Raw genomic sequence first — 12934 nt, forward strand, 5'->3', positions numbered from 1 at the left:
GATTGTTCTGCTTCCAGTCTCCAGAGACTGTCGAGCCCCCAGCCATACCCGAACCAGACACTCCTAATCCCTTCAATGAGCTGACGGATCAGGAGCTGGAGGAATACCGCAAGGAGGTGCAGCGCAAACAACACGGCCAGGAGGACGGTACGAGCTGACACTGTCTTAACTAGACTTAGACAGTGTAGTTTTGTAACCCATTGATTTCTGACCCAAGTGCTGATGTGTTATTGATTTTCTCACTGGATTAAGGAAAGAATTCAATAAACATCCCCTGTCTTATACAGTATACACATCCTTAGACATCCTTAAAAAATATTGACTTGATGTCACTGCTACTGAATACCAAAGTTTTGCTTTTTATTTTATTATCCACTTTTAAGAATGAACGTTTGGAGCAATATATATTTTAATTCAGGAAGTAATGCATGTATTTAATACTTTGAAGTGTGCCTTGAAAATAAATGAATTAAAGTTGTTGAATTTCAGTATCTTTCCAGAAACTGCTAACTTGAGGTTTTGTGTCCCGACATCATTTCTTCATGGTTCAGCACCTGAGCACTGATCTTTTTGCACTGTGTCCTGTCTGACAACCTTCCCACACACACACTAAAATCCAAGAACGCCTTTACAGTAACTACCATTGTTGGGGAAGTTACTTGCCAAGCTACAAACTACCCATGACTTAAAGTAGTTAAACTATTGTTTAGATGGATAAGCAGGTTACATCAGTAAGTAAAATCTACACTACTGTTCAAAAGTTTGGGGTCAGTAAACTTTTTTTGTTTGTTTATGTTTTTGAAAGAAGTCCCACCAAAGATACATTTATTTGATCAAAAAACAGTCGAAACTGTAATATTGTGAAATATTTTTACAATACAAAATCAGCATCATTATTACTCCAGTCTTAAGTGTCACATGATCCTTCAGAAATCATTGTAATATGATGATTTGGTGCTCAAGAAACGATTATTATTATTATATAAATGTTAAAAATAGTTGTGCATCCATCTATCTATCTATTCTACAGTATCTATGTAACTATCTATCTGTATCCATCTATGTTATCTATCTATCTATCTATCTATCTATCTATCTATCTATCTATCTATCTATCTATCTATCTATCTATCTATCTATCTATCTATCTATCTATCTATCTATCTATCTATCGTTCTATCTATCTATCTATCGTTCTATCTATCATTCTATCTATCGTTCTATCTATCCTAGATGAATTGATAAAAAGAACAGGATTTATTTAAAATATAAATCTTGTGTAACATTATAAATGTCTTTACTTTTACTTTTCAGTTTGATGGATCCTTGCTGAATAAAAATATGAATTTACTGTATCCCCAAACATTTGAAGGGTACTGCATATATATATATATTTATTTATTTTTGGCAGTATTTTTTCTGGTACAAAAACGATAGGAATCTTAATTAAACAATTTTATTAAACACATATAATAATAAAATACAGGCATATATATATATATATTCAAAAAAAAATCGAAATAAAATAAAAAATTTTTTTATTAATATTGAATTGAAATGACAAGCAAGGACTCAAATGGAAAAATTTACTTGTTACCAGAAAAGCTACATTATTTTGAAATCAGCTGAGCTATTGTCACACTGCAAAAAAAAAAAAATCATTAATTTAGCAACAACGCCATTTTTAATAAATGACTCCTCAACACTGGTTATTACTCACTGTACACCTCCTCCTTATCTCCCTCTATTTCTGTTTCCTCTTCTTCCCTCTACCCTGATGTTGTGTAAAAGGTGTGGAGGAGGTGGTGAATGACACGGGGACTTCCCCGACTACCTCCCCCAAAAAGAGCCCAGTGTCAGGTGAGACCCGGTGGTGCTTCCCCTCACACCTGTGCATGAGAACGTGACACTGCCGAAACACCTGCTATGGTCACACATGCTGATCTGTGTGTTGCATCATCACAACCCCTGTTACTACAAGCTAAATAAAACGTAGTGCTTTTTTCTTCGGTAACACTTTACAAAAAGGTACCATTAATGTTAGTTAATGCATTAATGAGCAATGCATTTGTTACAGTATTTATTCATCTTTGTTTATGATAGTTCAAAAAATTTAACTTTTCATTGTTAGTTCATGTAAGCTGAGGCCCCTTAAATATTCTTAACAGAGACAACACTTTTATTTTTAATAATGTATTAGTAAATGTTGAAATTAACTAAATTAACTAAGATTAATAAATGTACTACTGTTAGTTTTTTGTTTTTTTTCTCTATATGCACTGAAGTAGATTAATGCAGATTTATTTTATAATCTGGTATCAAAACATATAATGACCTTAAAGGAATAGTTTACCCAAAAATGACTATTCTGTCATGTGCATATATTGCTAACACTTTACAAAAAGGTTTGATTTGTTAACATTAGTTTACTACATTAATTAACGAACTAACAATGAACAATACTTAGTTAATGTTAATCTCAGCATTGACTTATTTTTTTAAGATCAAATGTTGTATCTGTTAAAATGAGCTAATGCAATGTGAACTAACATGAACATTTTTATTAACTAACATTAACAAAAGTTTATAAATGCTGTAAACATATATTGTTCATTGTTAGTTAATGTATTAATGTTAAAGTTGGCATGAAACGGAAGTTGCGATTGTCTTTTCTTCCCTATTGTGACGTATATTTGAGTGAAAACGCAAGACCTTATTTTGTCCATTGGGAATTGATTGGATGATTGTGGTTTGCTTTTGGTCGACATCTACAGTATATGTAATATAGATGACCAGTAAACTGGTCATCAGAGAAGAGTAGAGTTTTGCAAGAGGGAGGGGAAGTTATTTTGATTAAAGATCAAAATTAAATTAAATAAAAAATTTAAATAATGTGCACGGAAAAATACTTTTTAATACATTCAGCAATATTCCCAAAAAAAATAATAAGAAGAATGGTTGATTTTGATTTTCGTTGTGACTAACAAATTACCTGACTGTAAAGTGTTACCCATATACTGTTATTTTCCATGAATATTTTTTGAAGAATCTAAAATTGATACTGACAGAAGTTTCCTTTTTGGGTGAGCGATGCCTTTAACTGTTAGGGTAATGTACAGTAACATGGGATGTCTGTATTCAAGTCTGTGTCAGTGTTTTCATTTCAATTGTCATAATTTTTTTTTTTTATGTGTGACATTTTCAGCTCTGTACTGTAGCCTCCATCTGTCTTCACACCTTGTCTGTCTGTCTCTGTCCCTCTATTATAATTTGTAGGACAATCGTTTGGTACTGAGATCTTGTCTCACTAGTGAGTATATAGAAAGACATTGCACACAACTTGAACGAGCATGTTGGCCAAAAACTGTAGCTGCTTCTGTGCCATGGGTTAACCGCTAAACAACTGCTTAACTGGTTTTGTTTTGTTTCCTTTATTATTTTTACTGTGCTATTTCTTTTCCATTTTTATTTCAATTGCATTCGCATGCAGATGGGAAAGCCACAGATGCCGTGCAGAACGATAAAGGCGATGAGAAGAAACAGCAGGAGGAGCTAGAAAAACAAATGAAGGCTCTGTCCACCACTGACACTTCTGAAACCACACCCTCGGCCCCGCCCACTGCCCCGCCCAACAAGCCTGCAGGAAACACCCCAGAGGGGTCACCTTCCAAATCTCCTTCAAAGAAAAAAAAGAAGTTCAAGGCCCCCTGTTTCCTAAAGAAAAGCAAGAAACAGAAAGAGAAAGCAGAATCTTGAACTCAGACACGCTCTCAGTGTTCTTCACTAATACTTACACGCAAACACATCTTCACATCCACTGTGTATCCATTTACTGATCTTTACATGCCATACGAGTTTCTGATTATGGTTTTGTGAATTGAAACATGTTTTCGGTACACTCTGTCCACGCCGATGCAAATTTCACAATGCTTCACTAATGCACATTGAATATGATCCTTCCCCTTGCTTTAAAATGAATTGCACTTAGTATACTTGCATAGAAAAAAAAGAATGTGGCATTGAGTAAGCATTGATTGATTATGTCTATCGATTCTGATTGTTGCTCATTATCATGTTTATATAATTACATGTGGCATTACTGTTGACTAAAATCTTTTTTAACCACTATAAACATCCTTCATCTCACTTTGTTATGAATCGCAGGGATAAACTAATTGAAAATGTTTCATTCACTGGAAATCATGATCGCAGTGGCTTGCAAACAATACATGTCAAAAGGCCAAAATAAGCAAGATAATGGCTTGTTGCTGCAAAGAAAATTCAACACTAAATGCATAACTTTATTATTTATACGTTTTTTTAAATTGTTATTATTTAGTATCTTTATTTTGTATGTATGTGCGCCGGAGACTTCTTTGCAGTTGTAATTATTTTTATGATCAGCCACTGTTATTTAAATGCATTTGTGTGTACATTAGCCGGTTTATAAACTTAATTCCATGTCAATATTAGAATGTAAAATGCTAGGATTGGATGTACCATTCATTAAAGATCACATCCATGTGAAGTTGTTGTAGTCTGTCTTTGGGGTGGATTTCAAAACAATAGCCTACTTAATTGTGACTGAGAAAATCAAAGGTGACATTTATTTTGTTTTGTCATGTTAAAGGGATAGTTCACCCAACATGTTTAATTCTGTCATTATTTACTCACCCATATGTTGTTCCAAACCTGTATGTATGAGTTTCTTCTTGATGAACTAAAAAGAAGATATTTTGAAGAATGTTTGTAACCAGACAGTTGACGGGTATGGAGGGATTATTGGTCAGATTGAAAACTAAAAGTCTAAAACTAAAAGTCTTAAACGAAAACTAAAAGTCTAAGTTGAAAATGAATTTGGTTTTTAGGATTGGGCATTTTCATTTTCGACTTAGACTTTTAGTTTTCGACTTAGACTTTTAGTTTCAAATTTAGACTTTTAGTTTTCGTTGAAGACTTTTAGTTTTAGACTTTTAGTTTTCAATCTGACCCAATAATCCCTCCATAGACGGTAGCCAATGACTTCCAAGTTCAAGTTATTATTTTTTCCTACTATGGAAGTCAAGGGCTACCATCAACTGTCTGGTTACCAACATTCTTCAAAATATCTTATTTTTAGTTCAACAGAAGAAACTCATACATAACGTTACAGGTTTGGAACAACATGAGGGTGAGCAAATTATGACAGAATTTGAATTTCTAGGTGAACTAACCCTTTTACTTTAAAGAGGTTGCTTTCAAGTACAAATATGTTGCAACCAGTTCATATTTGATGTTATTGTATTTCTTTGAAGTATTTAACTGAAAAACAAATACATAGTGATTTTCTTTTCATTTGACATTGCAACTACATTCACTAAGGGGCGTAATGTGTGATAGGAACTATTTTCACGGAACCCTTGAAGGCTTCCGGATTGCTTTTTGTGGCGCACAGTTGATGGCGACCTGCAGACGATTGATTCTGGAAATTTCTGCAAGTTTGTGAAAGCGCTGTTTGAAAGAAAGGAGTTTGCTTCATATTATTCTAATAATGGTGAGAAGCAGGAGCCGAAGCCCAGCACCACCACGACGAGGTTTGAATTCAATTATTGCTTTAAATGTATGGATGGTAACTTAACGTGTGACTGGCTACTGTTGTTAACGTCGCATCTGGCGCACATTCAATTGCTAACGTTAGGCTAACGTTACACCAAAAAAACACAGGTCAAATTATAGTTGTAGCCTACTTATAATTATACAAATTATTCTTGCTCATCAAGCTCTTTCTACGAGTTGATATTTTTTATAGCCCAATGTAATATACTCATTTTACAAGTGGAAGTATTAAACTAGCATTAGCCTATAGCATTTCATTGGTTGCTTAACTGTATCTTTTTAGGTTACATTGATTTTTTTTTTCTTTGAATGTTATTTATTAACATCTTGTTATTACTAACTATAAAATATTGATTTTGTTCTTAAATGTTTATTTTATTTCACAAACAATGCATTGTTCTCAAAAATATAAATTTTTAAGATGTCAGTGGCATCTAAGAAGAAATAGAAAATAGAATAGCACTTTTAATTAGTTTTAATGGAGAAAAATTATCAAAAAAATAGTACTGAACAAACTAAAATCAGTAGATTATAACATAAAAAAATATATTTTTTAATACTTTTTTATTGTGACATTATTCATAATCGAGAGAAAAAAATAATAATCTGGTTAGTGTGGTTATATGCACATTGGATATTATTTTTATCATGGTAATTATTCAGTTTTGCTTTTTTAAACACTGGTTGACCTCATCCTAATGCTTAATTATAATTACGTTTTTGAAGAACCAGATGAAGGGTACAATGGACTTTTCAGCCAGCTGGCAAATTTAAATATTCAAACATAAAAGTTATTTTATTTATTTTGTTCCAACCTTTTGTTGGTAACGGCTTTGTGGTTTCTCATTCCAGAGAGACGGCGTTCACGCTCGTCTTCACGAGATCGTGAGAGGAGGCGCAGGGAGCGCGAGAGGTCCCGGGACAGAGACAGACGAAGGTCGCGCTCACGCTCCCCCCAAAGGCGCAGATCCAGGTGAGCTTGTGGCATCAGACACTAGCTGTACACACATTTGATTAGTGAAGAACATAACAGGACTGTGAATCTGGTTTGATAAAAAGTGGAGCCCTGGGCTCAATGTTTAGTTTTTGATAACCCCTCCTCCAGCTGTGTGCCTGTCTTTATTATGTAGGTCTCCACGGCGACACCGCTCCTCCTCTCTGTCTCCAGTGCGGCAGAAGGACAGACGGGACGATGACAGGAAGGAAGTTAAAGACAAGCCAGCAAAGGTCCATCAGATATCAGGTGGAGCATTTTATTTTATCCTACGATAAAATTACTGCAGTGAAGTTAGCATCGCCCTGATTCCCTTGACACAAAAACAATAGGATTTTTCCATTGACTTTTGGGTTATTGCAGAAAACAAGCTCTGTGACCAACAAAAGTTTATTCTTACACGTTTAGCCACTCGTTAGCAACCACCTTTTTCAAGATGTAAAAGCTTTAAAGGGTTAATTCACACAGAAATTAAAATTCTGTCATTAATTACTCACCCTCATGTCGTTCCAAACCCGTAAGACTTTCGTTCATCTTCAAATGAAGATCTTTTTGATGAAATCTCAGAGCTTTCTGTCCCTTCATTGACAGCTACGCAAAAGCTTAAAAAGTTCATAAAGAGATTGTAAAACTAATCCATATGAATTGAGCGGTTTAGTCCAGATTTTCTGAAGAGACTCAATCACTTTATATGATGAATTTAGGCTTTTATTCACATATAAACATTCATCAACACTCACATCAGTTGTATTAGACGGAAGCTCAAGCATGTTGAGCTTCTGTTTATGTTCGCTGATCAATGTTTAAATGAGAATAAAAGCCTAAATTAAATTCTATGTAGTAGAATAAAATTAAAATATCTTAAGCTTGTGTTCACCACAGACCTTATTTCTGGTATTTATCCAAAAACCCATTAACTTCAGAATGATGGAACCGAAAGTGCTAAAATGCAAACTCGTTTCTGGGTTTTAGCATACAAAAATACCTTCTGTTATGATAGTCATTGTGTCAGATAATTCATTCTTGTGTCGCGGACAAGAACATGCCAGACTACAACATTCGCAACTAATCATCGCTTGCCGTCCTTAACGACCTCCGTGATGTCATCGAGAAGGCGGAACTAGCGACTAGAAACGAGTGTAAACAAACAACGGCTGCGGAATCGCAGTGTTTGTGTACTGGCTGTCTTGTCATCAGATACCCCTTTTCCACCAAAAAAGAACTGGTTCGGAACTGGTGCTGGTTAAAAGTTGGTTCAACTTGCGAACCTTTTCAGAACCTGTTTGATTTTCCACTGACTAGAGAGCCCAGCGAACGACGTCGTTACGTCACTGTGTACGTTGCCATACGTCTTAGCTTTCCCAGAAACGCTTGCGCCAACTTCAAGCGTAACAATTAGAATGGCAGACTACATTGTCTTTCTGCAAATGTTCCTCCTGGCTTTGCGATCCTATATTGGGGTCAGAAGAAGACGTTTATAACACATTTGTGCTGCTCGTCTGGATTACTATAGACGGAGGTTATGTTCGAGAAGAAGTTCGACAATAACCCCTCCCCCAGCCCCCGACTTAAGCATGACGTGGTAAAAGAACGGTTCTAGTCCAGCAAAGAGTTGGTGCCGCTTTGGAACCAATTTTCCTGGCCGAGAACCAGTTCTTTGGCTGTCAAAACACAAAGAACTGGTTCGTGAGTGGGCTCCGAACCGGCACCAGCACTGCCTTGGTGGAAAACGGGTATGAAAGACCAAAAAAATAAAGAAAATTGCATAATTCCACCTAGCAGCACCATCACTATCATCTCTCTCTCTCGTTTCGCCATGTTTGAAAGCTGTGTACGGAAGAGCTTCTCTGCTCATATCGGTCACAGATGTGACAGAACTCGTCATGAAACATGCTTATCATTTTATTAAATTTTTTCACTACGAGACACTATACGAGATAATAACAGTCAATTCTTGCATCCTCTGCACCCATTGTAGTTTACAAATCACCATAACACCCTATGTAAAATAAATTGTGCCACAGTCGGGCTGATATCGTGTAGTCTGAACCTGGCATTATCTGCATCTTTGGATTTTCCCAATCAGAATTGTTTAAACAGTCAAAGCAAAATAATATACATAAACCTTTTTTCAGGAAGGTGAGAAAATTATTTAAAGTCAATGACCCATCAATATTCACTGTTTGCTTTATTAATAAAGTTAAAATATAAAAGCTCAGCTACACGTTCCCGGTATTGTGCTTGATTCATCAGTTCACGTTATTCCAAAGAAAAAGTAGTCTTTCATAATCATTCCAAAGAAAAAGTAATCTTTCATAATCATTCATCAAATGTTACAACTTGCTTTGCCTCGGAAATACCTAAACCATGCGAAAAAATGTTAATAATGTTTATCAACAAATATTTCCAGTAGTTCAACCACAGTCATTTAGTTCCCAATAATGTTATAAGTTATGGCAGTAATAGCGAATAACCAAGGCTGCAAAAAAATACTGTAAAAATGGTAATATTGTAAAATACTACAATTTAAAATAGCCATTTTCTATTTGAATATATTTTAAAATGTACCGGTAATTTATTCCTGTTTTTGATGCAAAGCTTAATTTTCAGCATTATTATTCCAGTCTTCAGTGTCACGTGATCCTTCAGAAAACGTTCTAATATGCTGATTTTCTGCTTAAGAAACATTTCTTCTCAACAATATTGAAGCCAGTTGTGCTGCTTAATATTTTTTGTGGAAACTGTGATGCATTATTCTTCAGTGAATAGAAAGTTCCAAAGAACAGCATTAATTTAAAATAGAAATACTGCTTATACTGTCACTTTTGATCAGTTTAATGTGTCCTTGCTGAATAAAAAACTAGCTGAATCCAGACTGAATGATAGTGTTCATTCTTTAAGATGCTCTCATGCTTGAACATGACCTTCAGCCTACACTTCTCAGTCAAAAACCCTCCTCAAAAGGGTCAAAATACAGAAGTAAAATGGGTTTTGATCTTGAATATATTTTCATTCTGATATCATGATGCTGAGAACAAACTTTGAATGTACCCAGGCATGGCACTTATAAGTTGATGTCCTTTCTCATCTGATTGCTCATGCAGCTGAGGACATGCAGGGAAAGACTGAAGAGGAAATAGAGATGATGAAACTGATGGGCTTTGGATCCTTTGACAGCACAAAGGTGAGGTCACTTTCTTTACTGCTAAATCATGATAGAATTCATCCTACAAGAACGACCAAACGAGATGTTCTTCGCACTTTGTAATAAGTATTTGTACAAATCACATAGAGTTTAGTATGTTAGAATGCATTGGCCACTGTATTGGCCTTTGGTCATCATGGGCAAAAGTACATACTGTTCCAAAAGCATTTTTTAAATGGCAAAGCTGATCATCCCAATAACCACAAGATGGCACAGCTAGACAGAGTGCATGCTAAAAATATTCCTGTTGAAAACTAAATTAACTTGAAAATAAAATCTTATATATTCTGTGCTGTAATATTCTTCCCTTTTTTTATTTTTTTTATTAATGCAGAGTTATTTTTTACATACATTTTTTACATTAATGTATGGTGTATGATTGTCATTTTTAATCAACAGGGCAAAAAGAAGGAAGGAAATGTTGCTTCGTTTGCAATTAACGTGTCACAGAAGAGAAAATACAGGCATGTATATTTACAGTATTTGTTTTATGAGATCAAATAGTTAATCTGCCTGAACCCCCGATCCTCCACTTGATGATATGAGTTCTGTGATTTGTAATTCCTGGTTTTATTTTGTAAATGTATCCTTTTTTATATGTATAAACGGCATTTGATTTAAGAAAATTAACTTAAGTTAATATCCCAGCAACAGCAGCGTATTTGGCCAATCACCTCTGCAGGTACTGCACAACTAAATGACAAACGTTCTCATTGGTGGGCAGTGATGTAATGTTTTGGTGCAGGAAGGCGATCAATGATGTAATCATATTTCTCTTGCAGGCAATACATGAACAGGAAAGGTGGTTTTAACAGACCCTTGGATTTCATTGCTTGATGGAGTCGTCAGGAACCATGTTTTAACGACTTTGTCTTTTTGATGAAATGTATATTTCTTTTTCTTCCCTGAGTTTATGTAAATATATGTTCCAGCGGTTTTTCCATATGTTTTGTTTTTCAGTCGATAGCTGTGATGTAAATGTAGTTTAGTTTGTAGTAGCTAATTTTAAAAAGGATTCTGATATTGTGGATACATTTCCTTGAATATCTTATTTAGCAAAAACATTGCAGTACTAAATAAAGGTGAATTCTTGATGAATGATTTTGTCCATTATTTTGGTATTGTGCAATTTTAGCGTAATTGTGTTTATTGAAAAATATATGACAATCAAATTGGCTATCACATATTTTAATGGTGTTTAACTGGTCTAAAAACAACCGGAGAAATAAAGAAATAAAATAATGCCATTGCTATATGTTTAAAACGTACAAATCATGTGAAGTCATTTTAACTATCAGCATGTACAAGGGAGGTGTGTCTGTTATGAGTTCCGGAACATTTTAAAGGCGTCCAATCACAGGCGACAGTGCTGTGACTGTCCAGCCAATCATAGCATAACAACAGTACACGATTTGCATAATCCATTTTGGCTCAGGAGCAAATGCCAGAATACTACGGCACAGGTTGTACCTTCGCTCCAAAATGGCGCTACAGTGATGCTTAGTTGCACCATTATCTTGCGGAATCGCATTACAGCAGTCATATATTCACGCTTTATAATGCACCTCAGCCATTGGCCCTCTCTAGACACGAGCATTTAGATTGACAGCAAACGCCTCCAATGAGATGATCGCTTCCTGTATCGTCCATCCAATAGTATCGCTTGTTCTCCAGAACTGCTGACAGGCATACACAGTAACATGACAGCAGCTAGCAAACATCTCATCTGCCTGGCTCAACGACGTTATGGTTTCGCTAGCTGTGTGTTTTTGTCCTATTTTTGATTAATTTTCCTCAGTTGCACACAGCCACAGCTTAGCATGTGCAACTAGAGCTGTTTAATAAGTAGCCAGTTCGTCTGTCACGCTTGAAATATCGAAACCAGCGATTGTTTGGACTTTTTGAGGCCGTGTATTTTATTTTAAAGCCTCTTTTTCAACGATCAATCAAGATTTTTTTCCTTTTTTATTATACAACATAATATTGCCTACCACCTCGCTGGACAGACATATCAAAATTATCTTCTTTTTTTTTTTAACAACAACAACAAGGAATTGGGGTTGAACGCTGTTTGTTTTCCAACCAGCACCAAAACTCAAAGATTATTAACAAAAAATAATATCACCAGCTGCGCAAATACACTTTTTTTGTGTCAGTTTATACAATCTGGCAACCAGTAACGTTACCCTGACCGAGCTGTCAGTCCAGTATTTTTTGCCAATTTTCTCCAGACTCAGCGATGGTCTCTAGTTAGCAGCGTTTGCTGTCAGTATCAGAGCCTAAAAATTGACCAAGTGCAGAACTAAAGCTCTTATCTTTTTGACAGCTCATCTATAAAAGTCTTTAGACCTTCCTGAGTGTCACCACTTACATGCTTTCAGGAAGAGTTGCCAGATTTTGCAAACCTGGAAGGTTTTTTGTTGTTGTTGTTGTTGTTCGTGTCGTATTCTCACAGTTTTAACATTTAATGTCCAATGTCTCGTTTAATATGAACAGGACTAGTTAATTTAGTTATTTTTTGGCAGCTGAGGGGCATTTTTATTCGGTTTTTATCATCCAGCTATTCGGAAACCAGCGTGTTTATTTGTGTTATATTTTTCTTTCTCTTTATTTTTTCCGCACATTTTATCAACAAGCCCCATATCTAAACATTTCCCTCGCTGCCTTGAACAAAAATATTGTGTAAATTCGCCTGACTGGATTTTTTTTTTTACTCTAAACGCTGGAGGAAGAAGAACCGTGAAGGAACGAAAGGCTGCAGCTTGTTTAGTTTTTTTCCTCGTTTATTTCTGACCCGGATTGTCGTTTTTTTATCGTTGTTTATTGCTTAAAATGACGGCTATTGAGAAACTGCAGATGTTGATCGAAGCAGCTGAATACCTTGATCGAAGAGAAAGAGGTAAAGTGACGTAATATGATATATAAACACACACACACACACACACACACATATATATATATATATATATATATATATATATATATATGTATATATATATATATATGCATGCATGCACGCATACATACACATATATAATGATATTTTGGCATTCAAATGAATCCTGACACTGTTGCTAAGGTGCTTGTTTGCTAAATAGAGAAAAATGGTGCTTCGACCTATTTATTAGAAGTAAATGCAT

General features: G+C 35.2%; 3 protein-coding genes across 11 annotated transcripts in view; all 3 read left to right on the forward strand.

Annotated features, from left to right (window-relative positions):
- add2 (adducin 2 (beta)) overlaps positions 1-4528 on the forward strand; it is a 30845-nt gene extending 26317 nt beyond the window's left edge. For 7 of the 9 annotated variants that reach the window (XM_082170244.1, XM_082170241.1, XM_082170243.1 and 4 more), the window contains 3 exons: positions 18-147; positions 1792-1860; positions 3491-4528. In XM_082170244.1, the coding sequence (XP_082026370.1) occupies positions 18-147; positions 1792-1860; positions 3491-3756 (465 nt within the window). In that variant the 3' untranslated portion in view covers positions 3757-4528. Of the gene's footprint in view, positions 1-17; positions 148-1791; positions 1861-3276; positions 3311-3490 lie in introns of all 9 variants that reach the window. The other 2 variants (XM_082170245.1, XM_082170242.1) reach the window with 2 other exon arrangements.
- An 882-nt stretch (positions 4529-5410) lies between these two features.
- snrnp27 (small nuclear ribonucleoprotein 27 (U4/U6.U5)) lies at positions 5411-10892 on the forward strand. Its single transcript, XM_082170407.1, has 6 exons — positions 5411-5573; positions 6448-6568; positions 6726-6838; positions 9694-9773; positions 10194-10258; positions 10577-10892. The coding sequence occupies exons 1-6, from the start codon at positions 5531-5533 to the stop codon at positions 10629-10631; spliced, it is 477 nt and encodes a 158-aa protein (XP_082026533.1). The 5' UTR covers positions 5411-5530; the 3' UTR covers positions 10632-10892.
- Positions 10893-11475: 583 nt separating this feature from the next.
- mxd1 (MAX dimerization protein 1) overlaps positions 11476-12934 on the forward strand; it is a 30777-nt gene continuing 29318 nt past the window's right edge. The window contains exon 1 of the mRNA XM_082170387.1: positions 11476-12693. Within this exon, the coding sequence (XP_082026513.1) occupies positions 12627-12693 (67 nt within the window). The 5' untranslated portion in view covers positions 11476-12626. The remainder of the gene's footprint in view (positions 12694-12934) is intronic.

The sequence above is a fragment of the Leuciscus leuciscus genome (assembly GCF_965113295.1).
Source record: "Leuciscus leuciscus genome assembly, chromosome: 5".
NCBI lineage: Eukaryota > Metazoa > Chordata > Actinopteri > Cypriniformes > Leuciscidae > Leuciscus > Leuciscus leuciscus.